Genomic DNA, 18,928 nt, shown 5'->3' with positions numbered 1-18,928 from the left:
GGTGCCCATCTCTGCATAAGCCAGTCTACACCGGTTCAGGGATCCCCCAGCCCTGCTCTGGTGCGCAACTGGACAAAGGAAAGGGGAGTGACCACTCCCCTGACCTGCACCTCCCAGGGGAGGTGCCCAGAGCTCCTCCAGTGTGCTCCAGACCTCTGCCATCTTGGAAACAGAGGTGTTGCTGGCACACTGGACTGCTCTGAGTGGCCAGTGCCAGCAGGTGACGTCAGAGACTCCTCCTGATAGGCTCTTACCTGTGTTGCTAGCCTATCCTCCTTCCTAAGTAGCCAAACCTCCTTTTCTGGCTATTTAGGGTCTCTGCTTTGGGGAATTCTTTAGATAACGAATGTAAGAGCTCATCAGAGTTCCTCTGCATCTCTCTCTTCACCTTCTGCCAAAGGATCGACCGCTGACTGCTCAGGACGCCTGCAAAACCGCAACAAAGTAGCAAAGACGACTACTGCAACCTTGTATCGCTGATCCTGCCGCCTTCTCAACTGTTTTCCTGGTAGTGCATGCTGTGGGGGTAGTCGGCCTCCTCTCTGCACTAGGAGCTCTGAAGAAATCTCCCGTGGGACAACGGAATCCTCCCCCTGCAACCGCAGGCACCAAAAGAACTGCATCACCGGTCCTCTGGGTCCCCTCTCAGCACGAGCGTGGTCCCTGGAACTCAGCAACTCTGTCCAAGTGACTCCCACAGTCCAGTGACTCTTCAGTCCAAGTTTGGTGGAGGTAAGTCCTTGCCTCCCCACGCTAGACTGCATTGCTGGGTACCGCGTGATTTGCAGCTGCTCCGGCTCCTGTGCACTCTTCCAAGATTTCCTTTGTGCACAGCCAAGCCTGGGTCCCCGACACTCTAACCTGCAGTGCACAATCTTCTGAGTTGTCCTCCGGCGTCGTGGGATCTCCTTTTGTGACTTCGGGTGAGCTCCGGTTCACTCCTCTTCGTAGTGCCTGTTCCGGCACTTCTGTGGGTGCTGCCTGCTTCTGTGAGGGATCCCTGTCTTGCTGGGCGCCCCCTTTGTCTCCTCACGCAAGTGGTGACATCCTGGTCCCTCCTGGGCCACAGCAGCATCCAAAAACCCTAACCACGACCCTTGCAGCTAGCAAGGCTTGTTTGCGGTCTTTCTGCGTGGGAACACCTCTGCAAGCTTCTTCACGACGTGGGACATCCATCCTCCAAAGGGGAAGTTCCTAGTCCTCTTCGTTCTTGCAGAATCCACAGCTTCTACCCTCCGTGGCAGCTTCTTTGCACCCTAAGCTGGCATTTCCTGGGCATCTGCCCAATCTCGACATTGTCGCGACTCTTGGACTTGGTCCCCTTGTTCCACAGGTACTTTCGTCGGGAAATCCACTTTGGTTGCATTGCTGGTGTTGGTCTTCCTTGCAGAATTCCCCTATCACGACTTCTGTGCTCTCTGGGGAATATAGGTGCACTTTACACCTCCTTTTCAGGGTCTTGGGGTGGGCTATTTCTCTAACCCTCACTGTTTTCTTACAGTCCCAGCGACCCTCTACAAGCTCACATAGGTTTGGGGTCCATTCGTGGTTCGCATTCCACTTCTAGAGTATATGGTTTGTGTTGCCCCTATACCTATGTGCTCTTATTGCAATCTACTGTAATTCTACATTGCTTGCATTACTTCCTTTTGCTATTACTGCATATTTTTGGTATTGTGTACATATATCTTGTGTATATTTGGCATCTTCATACTGAGGGTACTCACTGAGATACTTTGGCATATTGTCATAAACATAAAGTACCTTTATTTTTAGTATATCTGTGTATTGTGTTTTCTTATGATTTTGTGCATATGACACCAGTGGTATAGTAGGATCTTTGCATGTCTCCTAGTTCAGCCTAAGCTGCTCTGCTATAGCTACCTTCTAACAGCCTAAGCTGCTATAAACACCTCATCTACACTAATAAGGGATAACTGGACCTGGTACAGAGTGTAAGTACCCCTTGGTACCCACTACAAGCCAGGCCAACCTCCTACAGGAGGAAGGACTGCTTTGGTGCTACAAGGACTGCCACTTTGGACTGCTGCTCTGGAAGAACTGCTTTTCTTTTGTGTTGCCCTGCTGCTTGCAGGCCTCTACCCTGGCTGAGGAAGGACTGGACCCATTTCACTTGAACCCAGAGTGACTCCAAGGGCATGTTGGCCTGGCCCCTGTTCTAAGTATCAGGGACATCAAAGACTTATCATCCTGCAACAGCACCCGGACCTCTCTTGCTGCAAGTCCTGCCCAGCCAAGTGGTACCAATCTAATCCTGGGCCCCTTGGAAGTGGGTATCAAATGCTGCAACTGCCAGAGCCTGGGCACTGATGCCGTTGCGCTGATTGGAACCAGTACAACTCCTCTGACGTCGACCCATCGCCACTGCAGCGAGGACACCACATTTCCATCGCATCACCGCTGCCGCGAGGATCAGGAGCACTAGATTGCCGATGCACGAAGCATCTCCGACTCTGCGTGGCTCAGATCCAACACATCACCTACATCTTAGGAACAGAAGCGAATGCATCGCCTCCATTACTCCTCACAACTTATTCTCAACGTTGACACAACTCCAAAGCAAGGTACTGTTGCAGTGGGCCAAAGCTGGTCCCTGTATCTAACCTTAAAGTTTATCCTTTAAAAATTCATATCTCGACTTCTACTGATTGGATTTTTTTCGCTTCGGTCTTATTTTGTTAATAAAAATAGAATCTATTTTTCTAAACTGGTGTGGAGTATTTTTATGGTGTGTTTACTGTGTTACTGTTTGAAGTGTTGCACACATACTTTATACATTGCCTTCTAAGTTAAGCCAGCCTGCTCTGGGTCAAGCTACCAGAGGGTGAGCACAGGTTAATTTATGGTGCGTTTCTGACTTACCCTGACTAGGATTATGGTTCTTGCTTGGACAGGGTGTATACCTCTGCCAACCAGAATGAAAATGTCACTTACCCAGTGTACATCTGTTCGTGGCATTAGTCGCTGCAGATTCACATGTTTGGCACAGTCCGCTGCCTGGTGTTGGGCTCGGAGTATTACAAGTTGTTTTTCTTCGAAGAAGTCTTTTTGGTCACGGGACCGAAGGACTCCTCCCTCTTTGGCTCCATTGCGCATGGGCGTCGACTCCATCTTAGATTGTTTTCCCCGCAGAGGGTGAGGATGGAGTTGTTTGGTATAAATAGTGCCCATGCAATGGAGTGAATATGTATGTATGATAAGAGTTTCTAAAAATTATTTACAAATGTTCAGATGTTTAAGGTTTATGATCTACTTCTAAACGGCTACAGGCTTCCCGGGGAGGTGGGAGGGTACATGTGAATCTGCAGCGACTAATGCCACGAACAGATGTACACTGGGTAAGTGACATTTTCAGTTCGATGGCATATGTTGCTGCAGATACACATGTTTGGCATAGACTGTAAAGCAGTTACCTCCCCTAAAAGCGGTGGTTTAGCCTGTAGGAGTTGAAGTAGTTTGGAATAATGTTCTTAGTACAGCTTGGCCCACTGTAGCTTGTTGTGCATTTAGTACGTCTACACAGTAGTGTTTAGTAAACGTATGAGGCGTAGACCAGGTTGCAGCCTTACATATTTCGCTCATAGGAATGTTTCCTAGAAAGGCCATTGTAGCACCTTTCTTTCTGCTTGAGTGTGCCTTTGGTGTAATAGGCAATTCTCTTTTGGCTTTAAGATAGCATGTTTGAATGCACCTGACTATCCATCTAGCAATGCCTTGTTTAGAGATTGGATTTCCTATGTGTGGTTTTTGAAAAGCTATGAACAGTTGTTTTGTTTTCCTGATTAGCTTTGTTCTGTCAATGTAATACATTAGTGCTCTTTTGATGTCTAATGTATGTAGTGCCCTTTCAGCCACAGAATTTGGTTGTGGGAAGAACACTGGCAATTCTACTGTTTGATTTAAATGGAATGGTGAGATTACTTTTGGCAGAAATTTAGGATTTGTTCTTAGAACTATTTTATTGTTGTGTATTTGAATAAATGGTTCTTGTATGGTAAATGCCTGTATTTCACTTACTCTTCTGAGGGATGTGATTGCAATGAGAAATGCGACCTTCCAGGTTAGATATTGCATTTCACAGGAATGCATGGGTTCGAAAGGGGGACCCATGAGTCTTGTTAAGACGATGTTAAGGTTCCATGAAGGAACTGGTGGTGTTCTTGGTGGTATAATTCTTTTTAGCCCTTCCATGAATGCTTTAATAACTGGTATTCTAAATAGAGACGATGAATGAGTAGTTTGTAGGTAAGCAGATATAGCTGCGAGGTGTATTTTTATAGATGAAAAAGCGAGATTCGCTTTTTGCAAATGTAGTAAGTATCCTACTATGTCTTTAGTAGAGGCATGTACTGGTTGTATTTGATTGGCATGGCAGTAGTAAACAAATCTTTTCCACTTAGATGCATAGCAGTGTCTAGTGGAAGGTTTTCTAGCTTGTTTTATGACCTCCATGCATTCTTGTGTGAGGTCCAAGTGTCCAAATTCTAGGATTTCAGGAGCCAAATTGCCAGATTCAATGATGCTGGGTTTGGATGTCTGATCTGTTGTTTGTGTTGTGTTAACAGATCTGGCCTGTTGGGTAGTTTGACATGCGGTACTAGTGAAAGGTCTAGTAGAGTTGTATACCAAGGTTGTCTTGCCCATGTGGGTGCTATCAGTATGAGTTTGAGTTGGTTTTGACTCAACTTGTTTACTAGATATGGAAGGAGAGGGAGAGGGGGAAAAGCGTACGCAAATATCCCTGACCAATTCATCCATAGAGCATTGCCTTGTGATTCGCGGTGTGGGTACCTGGATGCGAAGTTTTGGCATTTTGAGTTTTCTCTTGTTGCGAACAAATCTATCTGGGGTGTTCCCCAAATTTGAAAGTACTTGTTCAGAACTTGGGGGTGAATTTCCCATTCGTGGACTTGTTGGTGGTCTCGCGAAAGGTTGTCTGCTAGTTGGTTTTGTATTCCTGGAATAAATTGTGCTATTAGGCGAATGTTGTTGTGAATCGCCCACTGCCAAATTTTTTGTGTTAGGAGGCACAATTGTGTTGAGTGTGTTCCTCCTTGTTTGTTTAGATAATACATTGTTGTCATGTTGTCTGTTTTGACAAGAATGTATTTGTGTGTTATTATGGGTTGGAAGGCTTTTAACGCTAGAAATACTGCCAACAGTTCTAGGTAATTGATATGAAGTTTTGTTTCGTGTATATCCCATTGTCCTTGAATGCTGTGGTGATTGAGGTGTGCTCCCCACCCTGTCATGGAAGCATCTGTTGTTATAACGTATTGAGGCACTGGGTCCTGAAATGTCCGCCCTTTGTTTAAATTTTTGCTGTTCCACCATAGAAGCGAGAGGTATGTTTGGCGGTCTACCAACACCAGATTTTGAAGTTGACCCTGTGCCTGTGACCATTGTGATGCTAGACACTGTTGTAAGGGTCGCATGTGTAGTCTTGCGTTTGGGACAATGGCTATGCATGATGACATCATGCCTAGAAGTTTTAGCACAAGTTTTGCTTGTATCTTTTGGTTTGGAAACATAGCACTTATTAGCTTGTGGAATGCTTGCACTCTTTGTGGACTTGGAGTGGCAATTCCTTTTGATGTGTTGATGGTTGCTCCTAGATATTGTTGTGTTTGACACGGTTCTAGGTGTGATTTTGTGTAGTTGATAGAAAACCCCAGTTTGTGAAGGGTTTGTATGACAAAGGTGGTGTCGTTTGCGCATTTTTTTACTGTGTTGGTTTTGATTAGCCAGTCGTCTAGGTAAGGGAACACATGTATCTGTTGTCTCCTGATGTGTGCTGCTACTACTGCTAGACATTTTGTGAACACTCTTGGTGCAGTTGTTATTCCGAATGGCAACACCTTGAATTGGTAATGTATTCCTTTGAATACGAACCGTAGGTACTTTCTGTGAGAAGGGTGTATTGGTATATGAAAGTACGCATCCTTTAGGTCTAATGTGGTCATGTAATCTTGCTGTTTGAGCAGTGGAATGATGTCTTGTAGTGTGACCATGTGAAAATGGTCCGATATGATGTAGGTATTTAGTGTCCTGAGATCTAATATTGGTCTTAATGTTTCGTCTCTTTTTGGAATTAGAAAGTACAGGGAGTAAACTCCTGTGTTTTTTTGTTGTACTGGTACTAATTCTATTGCATCCTTTTGCAGTAGTGCTTGAACTTCTAGTCCTAAAAGTTCTAAATGATGTTGTGACATTTTGCGTGTTTTGGGGGGGATGTTTGGTGGGAAGTTGTGGAATTCTATGCAATAGCCATGTTGGATTATTGCTAATACCCAATTGTCTGTTGTAATCTGTTGCCAAGCTTGGTAGAATTGGCTTAGTCTTCCCCCCACTGGTGTTGAGTGAAGGGGTTGCGTGACTTGAAAGTCACTGTTTAGGTGGAGGTGTTTTTGGAGTCTGGAATCTTCCCCTACTCCTTGGGAATTGACCCCCCCGATATCCCCTGAAACCACCCCTTTGGAAGGAACCCTGATATGGTGTGGTTCTTGATTGTTGGCTGGTGGTGTCTGTGGGTTGGCCACGAAACCCCCCTCTAAATGGAGTTTTTCTGAAAGAGCCTCTGCTCTGCGGGGAGTAGAGTGCGCCCATGGCTTTGGCCGTGTCTGTGTCCTTTTTAAGTTTTTCAATGGCTGTATCCACTTCCGAGCCAAACAGTTGTTTCTCGTTGAAGGGCATATTAAGGACAGCCTGCTGGATTTCAGGTTTGAAGCCTGAAGTGCGTAGCCAAGCGTGTCTCCTTATGGTGACAGCAGTGTTGACTGTTCTTGCTGCAGTATCGGCTGCGTCTAGTGAAGAGCGGATTTGATTGTTTGAGATCGTTTGTCCCTCTTCCACTATTTGCTGCGCCCTTTTTTGGTATTCCTGGGGAAGATGGTCTACGAGAAGTTGCATCTCGTCCCAGTGTGCGCGGTCATATCTGGCCAGCAGCGCTTGTGAATTTGCGATGCGCCACTGGTTGGCTGCCTGTGACGCCACTCTTTTCCCTGCCGCGTCAAATTTTCTGCTTTCTTTGTCCGGAGGTGGGGCGTCGCCAGATGTATGTGAATTTGCTCTTTTGCGAGCTGCCCCTACTACCACAGAGTCGGGTGGTAACTGTGAAGTAATAAACACTGGGTCTGTGGGTGGTGGTTTGTATTTCTTATCCACCCTTGGGGTGATGGCTCTTGATTTTACGGGCTCCTCAAAAATTTGTTTTGCGTGCCGTAACATCCCTGGTAGCATTGGGAGACATTGATATTGGCTATGTGTAGCCGAGAGGGTGTTAAATAAGAAATCATCCTCTATAGGATCGGAATGCAGTTGGACATTGTGGAAGTCTGCAGCCCTAGCCACCAGTTGCGAGTATGAGGTACTGTCCTCTGGCGGTGACGGCTTTGTAGGGTATGACTCGGGATCATTGTCCGGCACTGGGGTGTCATACAGGTCCCAAGCGTCTTGATCCTGATCGTCATGACTTATGGTAGTTTGCGCTGGTGAGTGCATTTGTGGCGGTGTTTGTGCCGGCGATGCCTGTGGAGGAGAGGGCGGAGGCGTGACTTTTTTAACCACTTTGGCTTGTGGTTGTGTGTCATCCTTTGGAAGTCCGATCTTTCTTTTCCTCATGATTGGGGGAAGGGTTGATATCTTCCCTGTATCTTGCTGGATGCACAGTCTCTTTTGTGTGTAGTCCGATTCTACACTTTGGAGCTCTTGTCCAAATTTGTGCATTTGGCCACTTAGTCCTTGTTCCTCTGAGTAGGATGAAGGTGTGGTATTTTTCGGCGCCGAGAGAGAATGTTTTTTCGGTTTCGGCACCGACAGAATTTTTGTTCCTTTCGGCACGGATTCTCGGTGCCGATGTCTTTCGGTGCCGGTATCTTGTTTTTGTCTCTCGGAGCCGCTTTCTCGGCTCCGAGGTTGCTCCATGGCGGTCCCTCGACCGGAGTCGGGTGTCTTCGCTATGGGCGTGCCCTTTTTCGGCCCCTTCGACGGGTCGCCTGATTTATGGGTCGAGCCATGGCCTGTTGGCAGTGGCGTCCCCTGGGCTTTTGGTTTGTCGATGGGTTTACTTTTCGACGTCTTACTCACAGTTTGTTGCTGTTGGTCGACGTCGGAGTCTCCGGATTCTGATTCCGGAACCGAGAATGTTTCCTCTTCGTCGTCGAAACGTTGTTTTGTCGACATGGACGCCATTTGGTGACGCCTGGCTCTTCGGTCCCGGAGTGTTTTTCTGGACCGGAAGGCTCGACAGGCTTCACAGGTATCCTCCTTGTGCTCGGGGGACAAGCACAAGTTACAGACCAAGTGCTGATCTGTATAAGGATACTTACTGTGACATTTTGGGCAGAAACGAAACGGGGTCCGTTCCATCGGCTTCGATGTCGCACGCGGTCGGGCCGACCAGGCCCCGATGGGGGATCGAAACTGCCCCAAAGTCTTCCGATGATCGGTGTCGATGTACCTAACTATCCCGATACCGAACGGAACAATACCGACGCTTTCTTCCGAGATTCTGACTAACTTTCCGAACCGAAACACGGAGCGAAAAGGAATACGTCCGAACCCGACAGCGGAAAAAAAACAATCTAAGATGGAGTCGACGCCCATGCGCAATGGAGCCAAAGAGGGAGGAGTCCTTCGGTCCCGTGACCAAAAAGACTTCTTCGAAGAAAAACAACTTGTAATACTCCGAGCCCAACACCAGGCAGCGGACTGTGCCAAACATGTGTATCTGCAGCAACATATGCCATCGAACACCCATTTACTAACAGTGGGGTATACAAACAACAAAAAAGGCAGGGCAGTCCAAAACAGTAGTTGCTCTACTACAGAATACTCTGAATAAAGATGTCTCATGCCCTTGCCAAGAAGGAACCACCTGAGGGAATCCAGACGCACTTTGCAGGAATTGCAAAGAGTTACTGCACATTTGTTTTTTCCCTTTGTCATGCACAGTGGTTTCTTTGTTTTTCTGTGCCTAATACAATCTACCCTGTCCTACTGCTCATAGAAGCAACTTCCACCTGTTTCCCCTACAGCATTGCTCCAGACAATGTTGCAGAATAAAGCACCACCAGACTGATGAGTTCAGGTTACCAAGTTGCTCAGCACAGCTGTTTATATGTGAGCTGTTCCCAAACAGCTCCTGACACTGATTCTGGGCCAAGATTAAACACTCGCCCAGCAGGGAAGTAACAAAGGCTTGAACATAGCATTTACAAGATCTGCACTATGCCCTTGTGCGGAGTCTCCATCTCCAGGTAGTTAATGAAGAAAAACTGTGAAGGCACTCAGCAATAGAGTGCACTTCTGATACTAAGCACCATCCCTCCTGTTACCACCTCTCTCAGTGTGCACAGTGCTAAGTAAGACTTAGCAAAATGCACAGGTTGTGAAACACCAGATGTGGCCTTTACTCGAATAGCACCCCGGGCATAAACACATTTGATACCCTCGCTACTGCTATTGCATAAACGAGGCAAGAGGGAGCCACCCTTTATGTTAGCAGACTAGTGCCTGACTGGTTATATCAGGGCAGTGACTGGCATCTAAACACAAATATATTTCTGCCCCGCCCCCAAACTAGTTGCATGCATTACATTAATGCAGGCAGCACTCCCCCTCTTTTCTCCCCCAAGTCTGCCGTATGGGTGAGGACCAAGCTCGCCCCTGCCAAAGGTCGCCCCTTCATAATACATGCATACAGTTCCCTGCACATACACAGCCTCCGAGCTCCCAGGTAGGCTGGTATGTGTGCTGCACAAAGTTCATGGCTTGAGATGGACTTCTTTGCTTCTTGAAGTCAAATGTGGTAGGTCAAAATGCTGTCATTCACAGTGAAGGTAGCCAGTGGCTAAAGTGGGCTAATCCACTGCCTTATGAAGTATGCAGTGGTGTGCAAAACAAAAATGTGAGTGACACTTTAACAGCCCAATGGATGAAGACCACTTACCAAAACAATAAACAGTGAACAATAGGCTGGTGAGACAAGTAACACTAGCTTGAAGGCCACCCTAAAAAGAAGAAATGTTAAATTCTGCAACCGGAAATGTGATTAATAAGGAAGTCTTGGGCGGACAATTTGGAGAAGTTAGTTAAAATGAAGGTTATGTTTTCAGTGTTTATTTCAAATAGTGCACAGCTTTCTGTAGCAAGTCTATTCATTAAAACAATTTCAAACCATATGCAGCATCGTAAAGTTCATAGAAAATTATTTACCAAGATGCATTAATAAACCTGGAAAAGTTATTTGTGTTTCAAAATTTCTTGGTGATAATAAAACTTTAAATCACTTTTGTGACAAACATCACAAAATAGTCAAACAGGCTGACGCTTATTTTATAAGGTCAAATAGCTTTGTGTGGTAGCGGCTCAGAGTGCAAAAGTTGCTTCAAATCATTTACAAATGTAACAAAACACAGAAACCAAAGCATACAACAGGTATAACCGTGGCAGTGAAGGTTCAGCCAGCAAGACACAAGGGTCAATCCTAGCAACAATGAACTTGCGACCTATCGCACTCTGTGTTACCGGTACCTGTTGTGCAGTTGTCAGATATATTCAGGCGCATGACAGGAGAAGATGCACTCAAGCAGCCAATCACTATGGCGTCTGCGCTGGGAAGGGTGGTCTAAAAAAGAAAACACAAAAAACAGTTAGAATGAATGGAACAAACCATATTTTTAAGGCAATACCAAAGCATGCCATTTTAGACAGAAGTGTTGTTTTGAAGGTGTCTAGAGAGGCATCAGGAAAAGGCCAGCCATTGGTTTACTAGCCTCATTTATTCTATAGGCTTTACAATGCAACACGTCTCCTGAAATATTCCATACTTACATGCATCTTGCTACAGTGTGCACTTTTTTAGGTTTCTGCTAGACAGTGCATGCACTGTCTCAACGGGACATGTTGTATATACTTTGTGGGCTTCAGCCCGGCCATAGGCTTCCCATTTGCTTTCTCCACTGTCGCTCTCATATTCTTTCTCCCTATTTGTCCATGGCATGTCTTTGTCATGCCTCTTCCTGTGTTTGGCCCTCCCAGAGAGCATGAATCAATTACACTATCCCACAATGCTTCCATTTTAGGATATTTTTCAGGAACTACTTTATTCTTGGTTAAGAGCACTTAACACAAGCACTTGTGTTTTCAATCGCTGTTCCAAGCTCCTCTGTAAACAGGCCTGTAAATCTTGTTCTTATCTCATCAAATTTGCTGTTCTTGCTGTGCGGGGACAAGAGGCAGCAGAGTGCAGTCTCATCTGTGAGAAACAGCTTTTCGCCTCACGCTCCAGCTGATACTACAAGCCTCACCCTCCTTGATTACTCACCAACGGCATCGCAAGTTTCCAGAGCAGTGTCAAGGCACTGTTGCGGCATGCCGGTCAAATGTGCAAGGTTTCCAACATCTTCCTTTTTCATTAATTTCCACACTTCCTGCACTTTCATTAATCTCCTTGGAATCAAAGCACAGCAGGGCCGGCGGGGAGCGGCAAGACTGGAAGTCTGTGAGAGGCATCTGTTAGAGAGGCAGGTGCCACAAATGATCACTGCACAGACTAGCATTGGCGAAGAGTGAGCTTTGACAGTGTTACTTTCATCGCAACTCCAGGATTGAGTTGGTAACAAAGCAACTACTTCATACATTAAAACAAATCACACAGCAAAGGCCTGCTTTGACGTTAGCAAGCACCGCCATGGTGTGCACCCAGAAACCACAATACTTACTTTACCCTTTCATGCAACCTAAACCTGTCTCTGGCATAGTACACCTTAATCCAATGAGCACATTTTGGTCATCCACTCCCATCTGTGTGCTTCACAATTGGCGAGTAGATTCTACAAGTTTAAAGAAGGTTCAGCTTTTCTCTTCTACTGGCTATTCTTTTATAGCAACTCATAGTGCAAGGGGCAATTAGGCACCTTTAGTTCTCAAAAAAGCAACGGAAAGCCACAGCTCCACTTTTATTTATGCTGTTAAGGTGCCACCCCACATATTAGAGGCCAGTATTCTGCTAGAGGAAGTGGGCTGCCTTCCAGGCCCAGAGCGCATACATTGCTGAGACTGAGTGAATACATGATTTTCATTTCCAAGTACATATGGTGTGTCCCTGGGTTTGAGTACCATTTCATGTGTAACTATTAATGAGACGTCTATACGGCACACAATCTTCCATCTATGGGTGAAGGAAGGGGGTCTCACATGTGGATGGGGTCTATAGCTGTGTAAAGTTGCAGGATGAGCCTTCCCCCACACTCTTGTGAAATTACCTGAAAATCTTTGTGATCTACAGTTTAAAAAAATGTGGGACAATATCTACAAAAACCTACTTTTATTTATTGGAGAACCAGCAAAATACCAGGTTGTGGTTTATTTAAAATGCTTCGATCTCATGCTGCAAAATTTGAGTCGTTAGGAAAAAAAAACCTGTGGCATGGTTAGGAAAGAAGTGCAAAAATCATGAACTTCACCAGATTCTTTTTGGGGTATAAAACCTTAACCCACCCTCAGTGCAGCATGCGCTCAAGTGTGATGCACTATTTGTTGAATAGCCTGTTCTCTGGTGGCAGAACTCAGAGCTGCCAAGCACTTGAGACTAAGATGGAGCTATCTGAGTGCCAGAACGCAGGCCCTCTCCTAAGGCTTTACTCTCTTCAATACAGACAGCATGGTCTTGCAGGTTCACGTTTTGTGTGTGATTTTACTGATGAGCTCTGTTCTTTGACTGTGGTTATTTTTTCTAAATTGGTGGTGGAGTTTCTTGCACATGAGGCTTGCTAGTGGACCACCAGAATCAATGTGCTACATTTCTAAGATCATTTCAACTCTAATCTCAGTATCGTAAACTGCTCTGACTTTCAAGCCTTCACATAAGGGAACATTGTGCTTCTTTTTTTGATTTTCTACCCATGTGTCCAAATACTTGATCTCTTATTGCTGTGTGCATATCAAGTCTGCAGTTGTAGGACTTGCCCATGGGACAGTCAGTGGACAGGCACTGGCCTCTATTAGTAGGTGTGGTGTTAAGCATGTGTATGGTATTCCCTGTAAAGGGCTTTGTAAAGCAGGTGTGTCTTGCCATCTGACGGATAAATCTGTGTGTATTTGCTGTGTGCTTGGGCTTTCTCTGTGGGGAAAGTGATGACTGGTTGGTACCCATGAGCTTTCGCATTTCAGCTTGAGTGAATAGTGATGCATGTTGGATTGCATCATCAAGAGCCGCAGCATGTAGAAGCTGTATCAAGCTGCTCATTTTACTCTAGTTGAGTGTGGTAGGTCAGTGCTGTCATGGACTGCTCCAATGAATGACTGAGGTTTTGGCCAGTGATCTCTAGTATGGATTGTGTTGGTTCCTGTTCTACCATTTGAGCTTTGTATGGAATGTGGATGTCTATTGCATGTTTTAACTGGTAAATGTGTAAAACCTGCAGCCACTGAAATATTTTTATTATCTGGGAGCTGTCTCAGACCAAGGGAGAGTTGTGATATATGAAGTGCAGGACCTAGTGAGATTTACATTTTCAAATGTCCACCTACCTGCCAGAGAGGGCATGCAAGAGCCAGGTTAGTGTGACTGTTCTGTGCATTTTCCTAGTTCCTTTTGTCAGACTACATATGCATTTATTGCCAGACACCCGGATAATCAGGGGACACAGGTTTAGTGAGACAGGCTAATATTTTACTAACAACAGTTGTTGCCAGTTCACATTTATGGAGCAACCAAAGTTGCTGAGTGCAATTTGCTTCAGGCAACAGTGACAATAGGTCCAGCTGACAATAGGTCCAGGAGGGTCAGATCAATAACATATGTTAGACTGCAGTGAAACTCACTTTTCTTTGGAAGAAAACAATGATGGTGCATACTGAAAAACTCAAAATGTGTTTTCTACGTACAAGATTAGAGGATATCTCTGAAATAGTGGGCCTCTGAGGGACAGTGGAAATGGACTTTGTATTACACTGCAACATGGCTGAATGTGTATTAACAATGTAGATGTATTGTGTTTATGAGGTTTGTAAAGACTGCTTTGGGAACTGATCCATCAATATGCATATGTCAGCGGTGTTTGTCCTCACTGTACTTGTTACTGTTACAAGATTAGTGGCTTGGAAACTGAAATAATAACATATATTTAGAAAAAAAAGTTTGAACATCTCAGTACCCAAACTGCACCCGTTACTAGAAGGTCTGCTAAGCCTAACAGGTCTCAATCTGGATTTAGTACTTGCTTCTCACTGCCCAGTTCCCTGCCTGGCAGTTGTTCCTCTTGTGTGGTCATATTTTGATGGCATTTATATTGGTTTCCAAACACACTTGCACATGTGAAGAACAAGAGGTGAAGAGAATTTACGGGTGGTTCTTTCCTTTGTCGCGTCGGCTCTCATTATTCTAATCACACTACTGGATTTGGGCGGCAGAATCACCTGCACTGTGGGGGACTGAGTCTGAACCTACTACAGGTGACACCAGTCAGCCTAATCCTGGTTTCGTTCCGGCTAACTAGTAGGGCCTCATCTCCACCCAAGAGCAGGGATGATTGGGCAGCCGAGCACATGACACAATTGATTCCTCAGGGAAATCGTGTTCACTCAGATACCATCCGTTTCTCAGTCTCACATATATAAGGACAATCAGAGGCAGAATAAAATTAAATAAGGTTTTATTGAAGCAACAGCATCTTAAATAATAAAGCATGTACTACAATAACTAGGACGATGAAGCATGACAGGATTAAAATTGTGACAAGGAAAGTGAAGCAGAAAAATAACGCTACCATATTGTCACTACGGTTCCTTAAAATAATTCCTATCGAGACTATGTTAGAACCCAGCATGTTAAGCTCTAGTTCTGCCCTTCAGGTTCCCCTGGGAAGACATCATCCCTCAAATCTGAGCAAGAGGCATGTAGCCTACATAAGGAGCTGCAGCGAAGCGTTCAGCAATTAGCATACAGTTGTGGTCATCTGGCTGGAATCTCCCTCTAATGTACATGTGTCAAAGCAGTGTTTTTATAATAAAACAGCTGATGTTCCAAGAAAGGATCCCACGTAAGAGTGTGTATGTTTCTGTGAATAGAGCGTACCACTTTTGCTGGAAACCTATCTTACTGCAGCCTTGAGAAAAACACAGAAAAGAAATGTCTTGTTTAAGAACGCACTTCTAGTCTAGACAAAGAACAGCTAGATAGAGAAAGTAAAACAAGACTGCAAATGTGGCTATTGTTAAAATAATAAAACAAAGCTGAATAAAATCTATCTAGGTTAAAGTGCACAGCGGCAGGCCTAGTTTGCTAAAACAATGTGTAAGCAGCTATAACTAAAATGGCTACACAACACCTGGTTTATCCAATCCTAAATAATGCACTCCCTCCTACTCCCCAAGATTAGAAGCACATTTATTAAAAAGCTGCCCGCTCCCTGGTTATCTCCAGAGTTCTGTCCAGAACTAGATATGAAAAAGATGCTGAGAATATTGTGCACATACCATACGAACCTGTAGGACATGTCAGATCCAACCCTCTACAGGGGACCTGTATTGCTCAGGTCACATGCTGCAGTGAAAATAAGTATTTACAGTTGTTAATGAATGCTTATTATAAAAATGCTATTTTGTGAACACTCTTCAAAAGTTTAATGGCCTACTTTGAATACTATCTCTGAAGTTCCTTTTTGTGTAGTCTTGCTACGCTTCCATCAATCTGCTGCTTAAAAAAAATGCATGGCGGATTCAGTAGATCCTGCAAGTTGTAGGCCTATTTAGACTCTGCCATGGCCTGAAAAAATGTGACTGGATCAGCCCCACCCTGATGCTACTACACTGGTTTCCCTTGCCGGCCTGCATTATTTTAAAAACTAGCCATATCACTTAAAAAGCTGGCATGACCAACACTTCCGCCTATCTAGCTGACATCAGCCAGGACACTATCAGGCTAGAGGCAAAAAAGTGGAAGACAGACAAAAACGGGCAGTGGGTTTTCTCCCTCTATGCATACAGGATCTGGAACACCACTCCTGTATTCAAAAGGACTGTTTCAATCCAGCTCTAATGTAGGAAGGAGCTGAAGATGCTTTCTCTAAAAAACACAACATCACAATGTAGCGACAATTCACTTCGGCTCCTAGAACTCTGCTAACTCTTCAGGCACTTGTTGACTGTATCTTTGTGAGTGGCTCTGTATAGGCATATAGGTGGTGTGCTCCAAGCTCCTCGATGTCAACCAGTACATTTACTGCTTCTTGAGCTGCTGCTGTCCCAATTCAGCAAGGTTTTTTTGGAGTCAGGTGCTTGGTTCTACGAATAGTCTGGTGGAGAAGATATCCATGTGTTATCCAACCTAAACACTGTGCTAATCAGATCAGATCCTCATACCCATATCATGTATAAATAAACAAGGGGAGGGGGGCTTTTTATGGTCGCAGTCTACCAGACAGTGCAGGTGTCTGCTTTTGCTAAAGACATCTTGTGGACATTTAGAAAGTTGACCTAGGAATGCATTCCACCCGTTGCCTGCTATTGGCTTTGTGGTTCATAACTCATACTCTCTTGCTTTTCAATAGATGGCTTTATTTGCTTTAGGCTGTCCAGGTTCAGCTCGTACCTCCCTCCCATTGCCAAAGCCGTATTTATGGTATTCTTCTACAAACACATTTTCTGTAAACAGGCCTTCAAATCTTGTTCTTATCTTGTCACGTCTGGTGGGCAATCTAAGACCAAGGTCAAATGTCAAGCTGTGTCTTCAAGAGAGCCTGGTGTTTAACTTGCTTTAGGCTAACTTCAAAGGGAGAGCGTTCATAGGAAAGAGGAGTGCAGATTGCTCTCCCTATGGAGGAGGGGTGTCATGGTTCTTTTAATGGCTTTCCGGTTAGATAAGAACACGTGATCCTGGGCAAATCGCTTTTATCCGTCATGTGGCTGTCATCCACACTTGTATATCTAAGTTGCTTAGAAACACCCTGGGATGATTATCAGGTACTTATAATGCTGCCTCCTCCTGTTGTTTCTTTTTTGGTGATGCAGAAAAGCATCATCTAAAAGAATTAGTAAAGCCAATATGTCTGCATTGCTTTAAAAGATCACGACCAATTGACTATGACAATGTTTGTTATGGGTTTGTTGCCGGACAAGATCAGCTACCTGTGACAACATCTTATTTGAGGCTAGTCTGCATTGTGTTCATGCTTGCTCGAGCACTGTAAAACACATGACTTGATGTTATCTAAGCCTGCCGAGAAAACCTATTTTCTGTACAGTAAAAAGAAAACATTGATCATGAATGTATAGAAACCATTTTAAGCTTTTTTTCTTCCAAGAAGAAATCATAATTAATGAGCTGCAATAAAGAAACTGTCAAGACAAGCAAATATGGCATCTTTTACTAATCGTAAAGTGTCTGCTCTGACGCTAGATCCGTCTGTCTTTCCCCATTACTTTGAATAATGTGAAATTGTAACACCTGACATACAAAAATAGACTCCTGCTACCAAAACAAAGAGCAGATCAATCTTATTGAAAGATTTGAAAACAAACAGTGTTTCAAAGTTTAAAAATATTGCAATTTACTGTTGGCAAGGGAAAGCCAAATTGCAGTAGCGTGTGCGGCTGAAAAACTGTTGTTAGTTGGGGTATGGACCACATTAGTCACCCCAATAATTAACTGACAGAGCCTAAATAAAGTCACTCTTTTTTCTGTGTTTTCATTTTGATAATCACACAGAAGAACCAAATACTTCTCAGTTCAATGTAATAGCACACAAGTTCACTATGGGTTTTAGTAAAGCATTAAGTACAGGTGGAGATGGCTCTCTCACAGGCAAATTGAGCAAATTTGGTTCAATGTTTCTTTACCCTTTTCTTTGCTAATAGTCTTAGCGAGTATAGAATAATCATCTGCACACGTTTAGTCTTTAGCCACTGGTGCAGATTAGGGCCCACAATTTACCTAGTGGCTTGTGCAGCAGTTTGGGTGACACAGAAGAAGCAAACCTGTTCCCGTCCTCACAGCAGTGGCTCCTTTCTGATTTAAGCATTGCCGGCAGACTAGCTCGAGACAACAGTAGTGAAGATATTTGGTGGGATGGGCTTGAGCAGCAAAGTCCATCCTTAGCAGTAGCGGACCTCCTGACTGGTGATGGCAAGCACCTTAAGTTGGCAGTAGCAGCCGGCTTCCTGCAATGGTGTCCTCTAGCAGCTGGGGCCTCTTGGCTGATTGGGCATTCTTCAGTGGTGACAAGGTCCTTCTTATAGCATCATAAGTAGCAGCATCAGTCCCAGCCCATACCAATCTAAAAGACAATAGCTTTCTTTTGCAGCTTACAAGGAAATTGCATGGAAAGTGCCAAGAAGACACTTCCTTGACATGCTCACTTCTGGCTTTGAGCTCTGAGGAAGTCAGCTTTCTTGTGGTGCTCCTCATGCCAGGAACACACACGGAGAGTCTTTCCTCCTGTAAGGTGAGGCACGCTCCCTCCCTCTCTCTCTCTCTCAGCAGACAAGCAGACAACCATGCACAGTTTATTCATCAAAAGTTTTAAAGCAAATATTACATTGATCTTATCAATGTCATGAGTGGGGTAATTAGCAGGTCTTGGCAAAGGTACAAGTTATAGTTACCTTAAGGCACGAATTATAGTTACTTGAGATAACTAACTATAACAGGTGAATTTCTATGGCTTTGTGCGTTTAAAATGTGAGCCTAACTATAACGTCTCTGTCTCCTTTGTTTTTTTAAGTGAATTTCTATGTTTTTTTAAATTCTATTTCTTGACTATAACGTCCCAGTAACATTTGTTTTTTTCGGAGAAAATTCTATTGTTTTTAAGGTAAAGTAATTGTCATTACTATACATTAATCCAACCACTGCAGTGCATAACCAAAAGCTGTGCACTATGGCATTGGCTGCAGGGCTTGACCC

General features: G+C 44.5%; 1 protein-coding gene across 4 annotated transcripts in view; it reads right to left on the bottom strand.

Moving 5' to 3' along the window:
- PGAP6 (post-GPI attachment to proteins 6) overlaps nucleotides 1-18,928 on the bottom strand; it is a 960,879-nt gene that overhangs the window by 518,488 nt on the left and 423,463 nt on the right. For all 4 annotated transcript variants that reach the window (XM_069210651.1, XM_069210654.1, XM_069210653.1 and 1 more), the window contains exon 7: nucleotides 10,555-10,648. In XM_069210651.1, coding sequence (XP_069066752.1) covers nucleotides 10,555-10,648 — 94 coding nt within the window. The remainder of the gene's footprint in view (nucleotides 1-10,554; nucleotides 10,649-18,928) is intronic.

Source organism: Pleurodeles waltl, chromosome 10, assembly GCF_031143425.1.
Source record: "Pleurodeles waltl isolate 20211129_DDA chromosome 10, aPleWal1.hap1.20221129, whole genome shotgun sequence".
Taxonomy (NCBI): Eukaryota; Metazoa; Chordata; class Amphibia; order Caudata; family Salamandridae; genus Pleurodeles; species Pleurodeles waltl.
The sequence above is the reverse complement of the archived record's forward strand: the minus strand, read 5'-3'. Positions and strand labels throughout refer to the sequence as shown.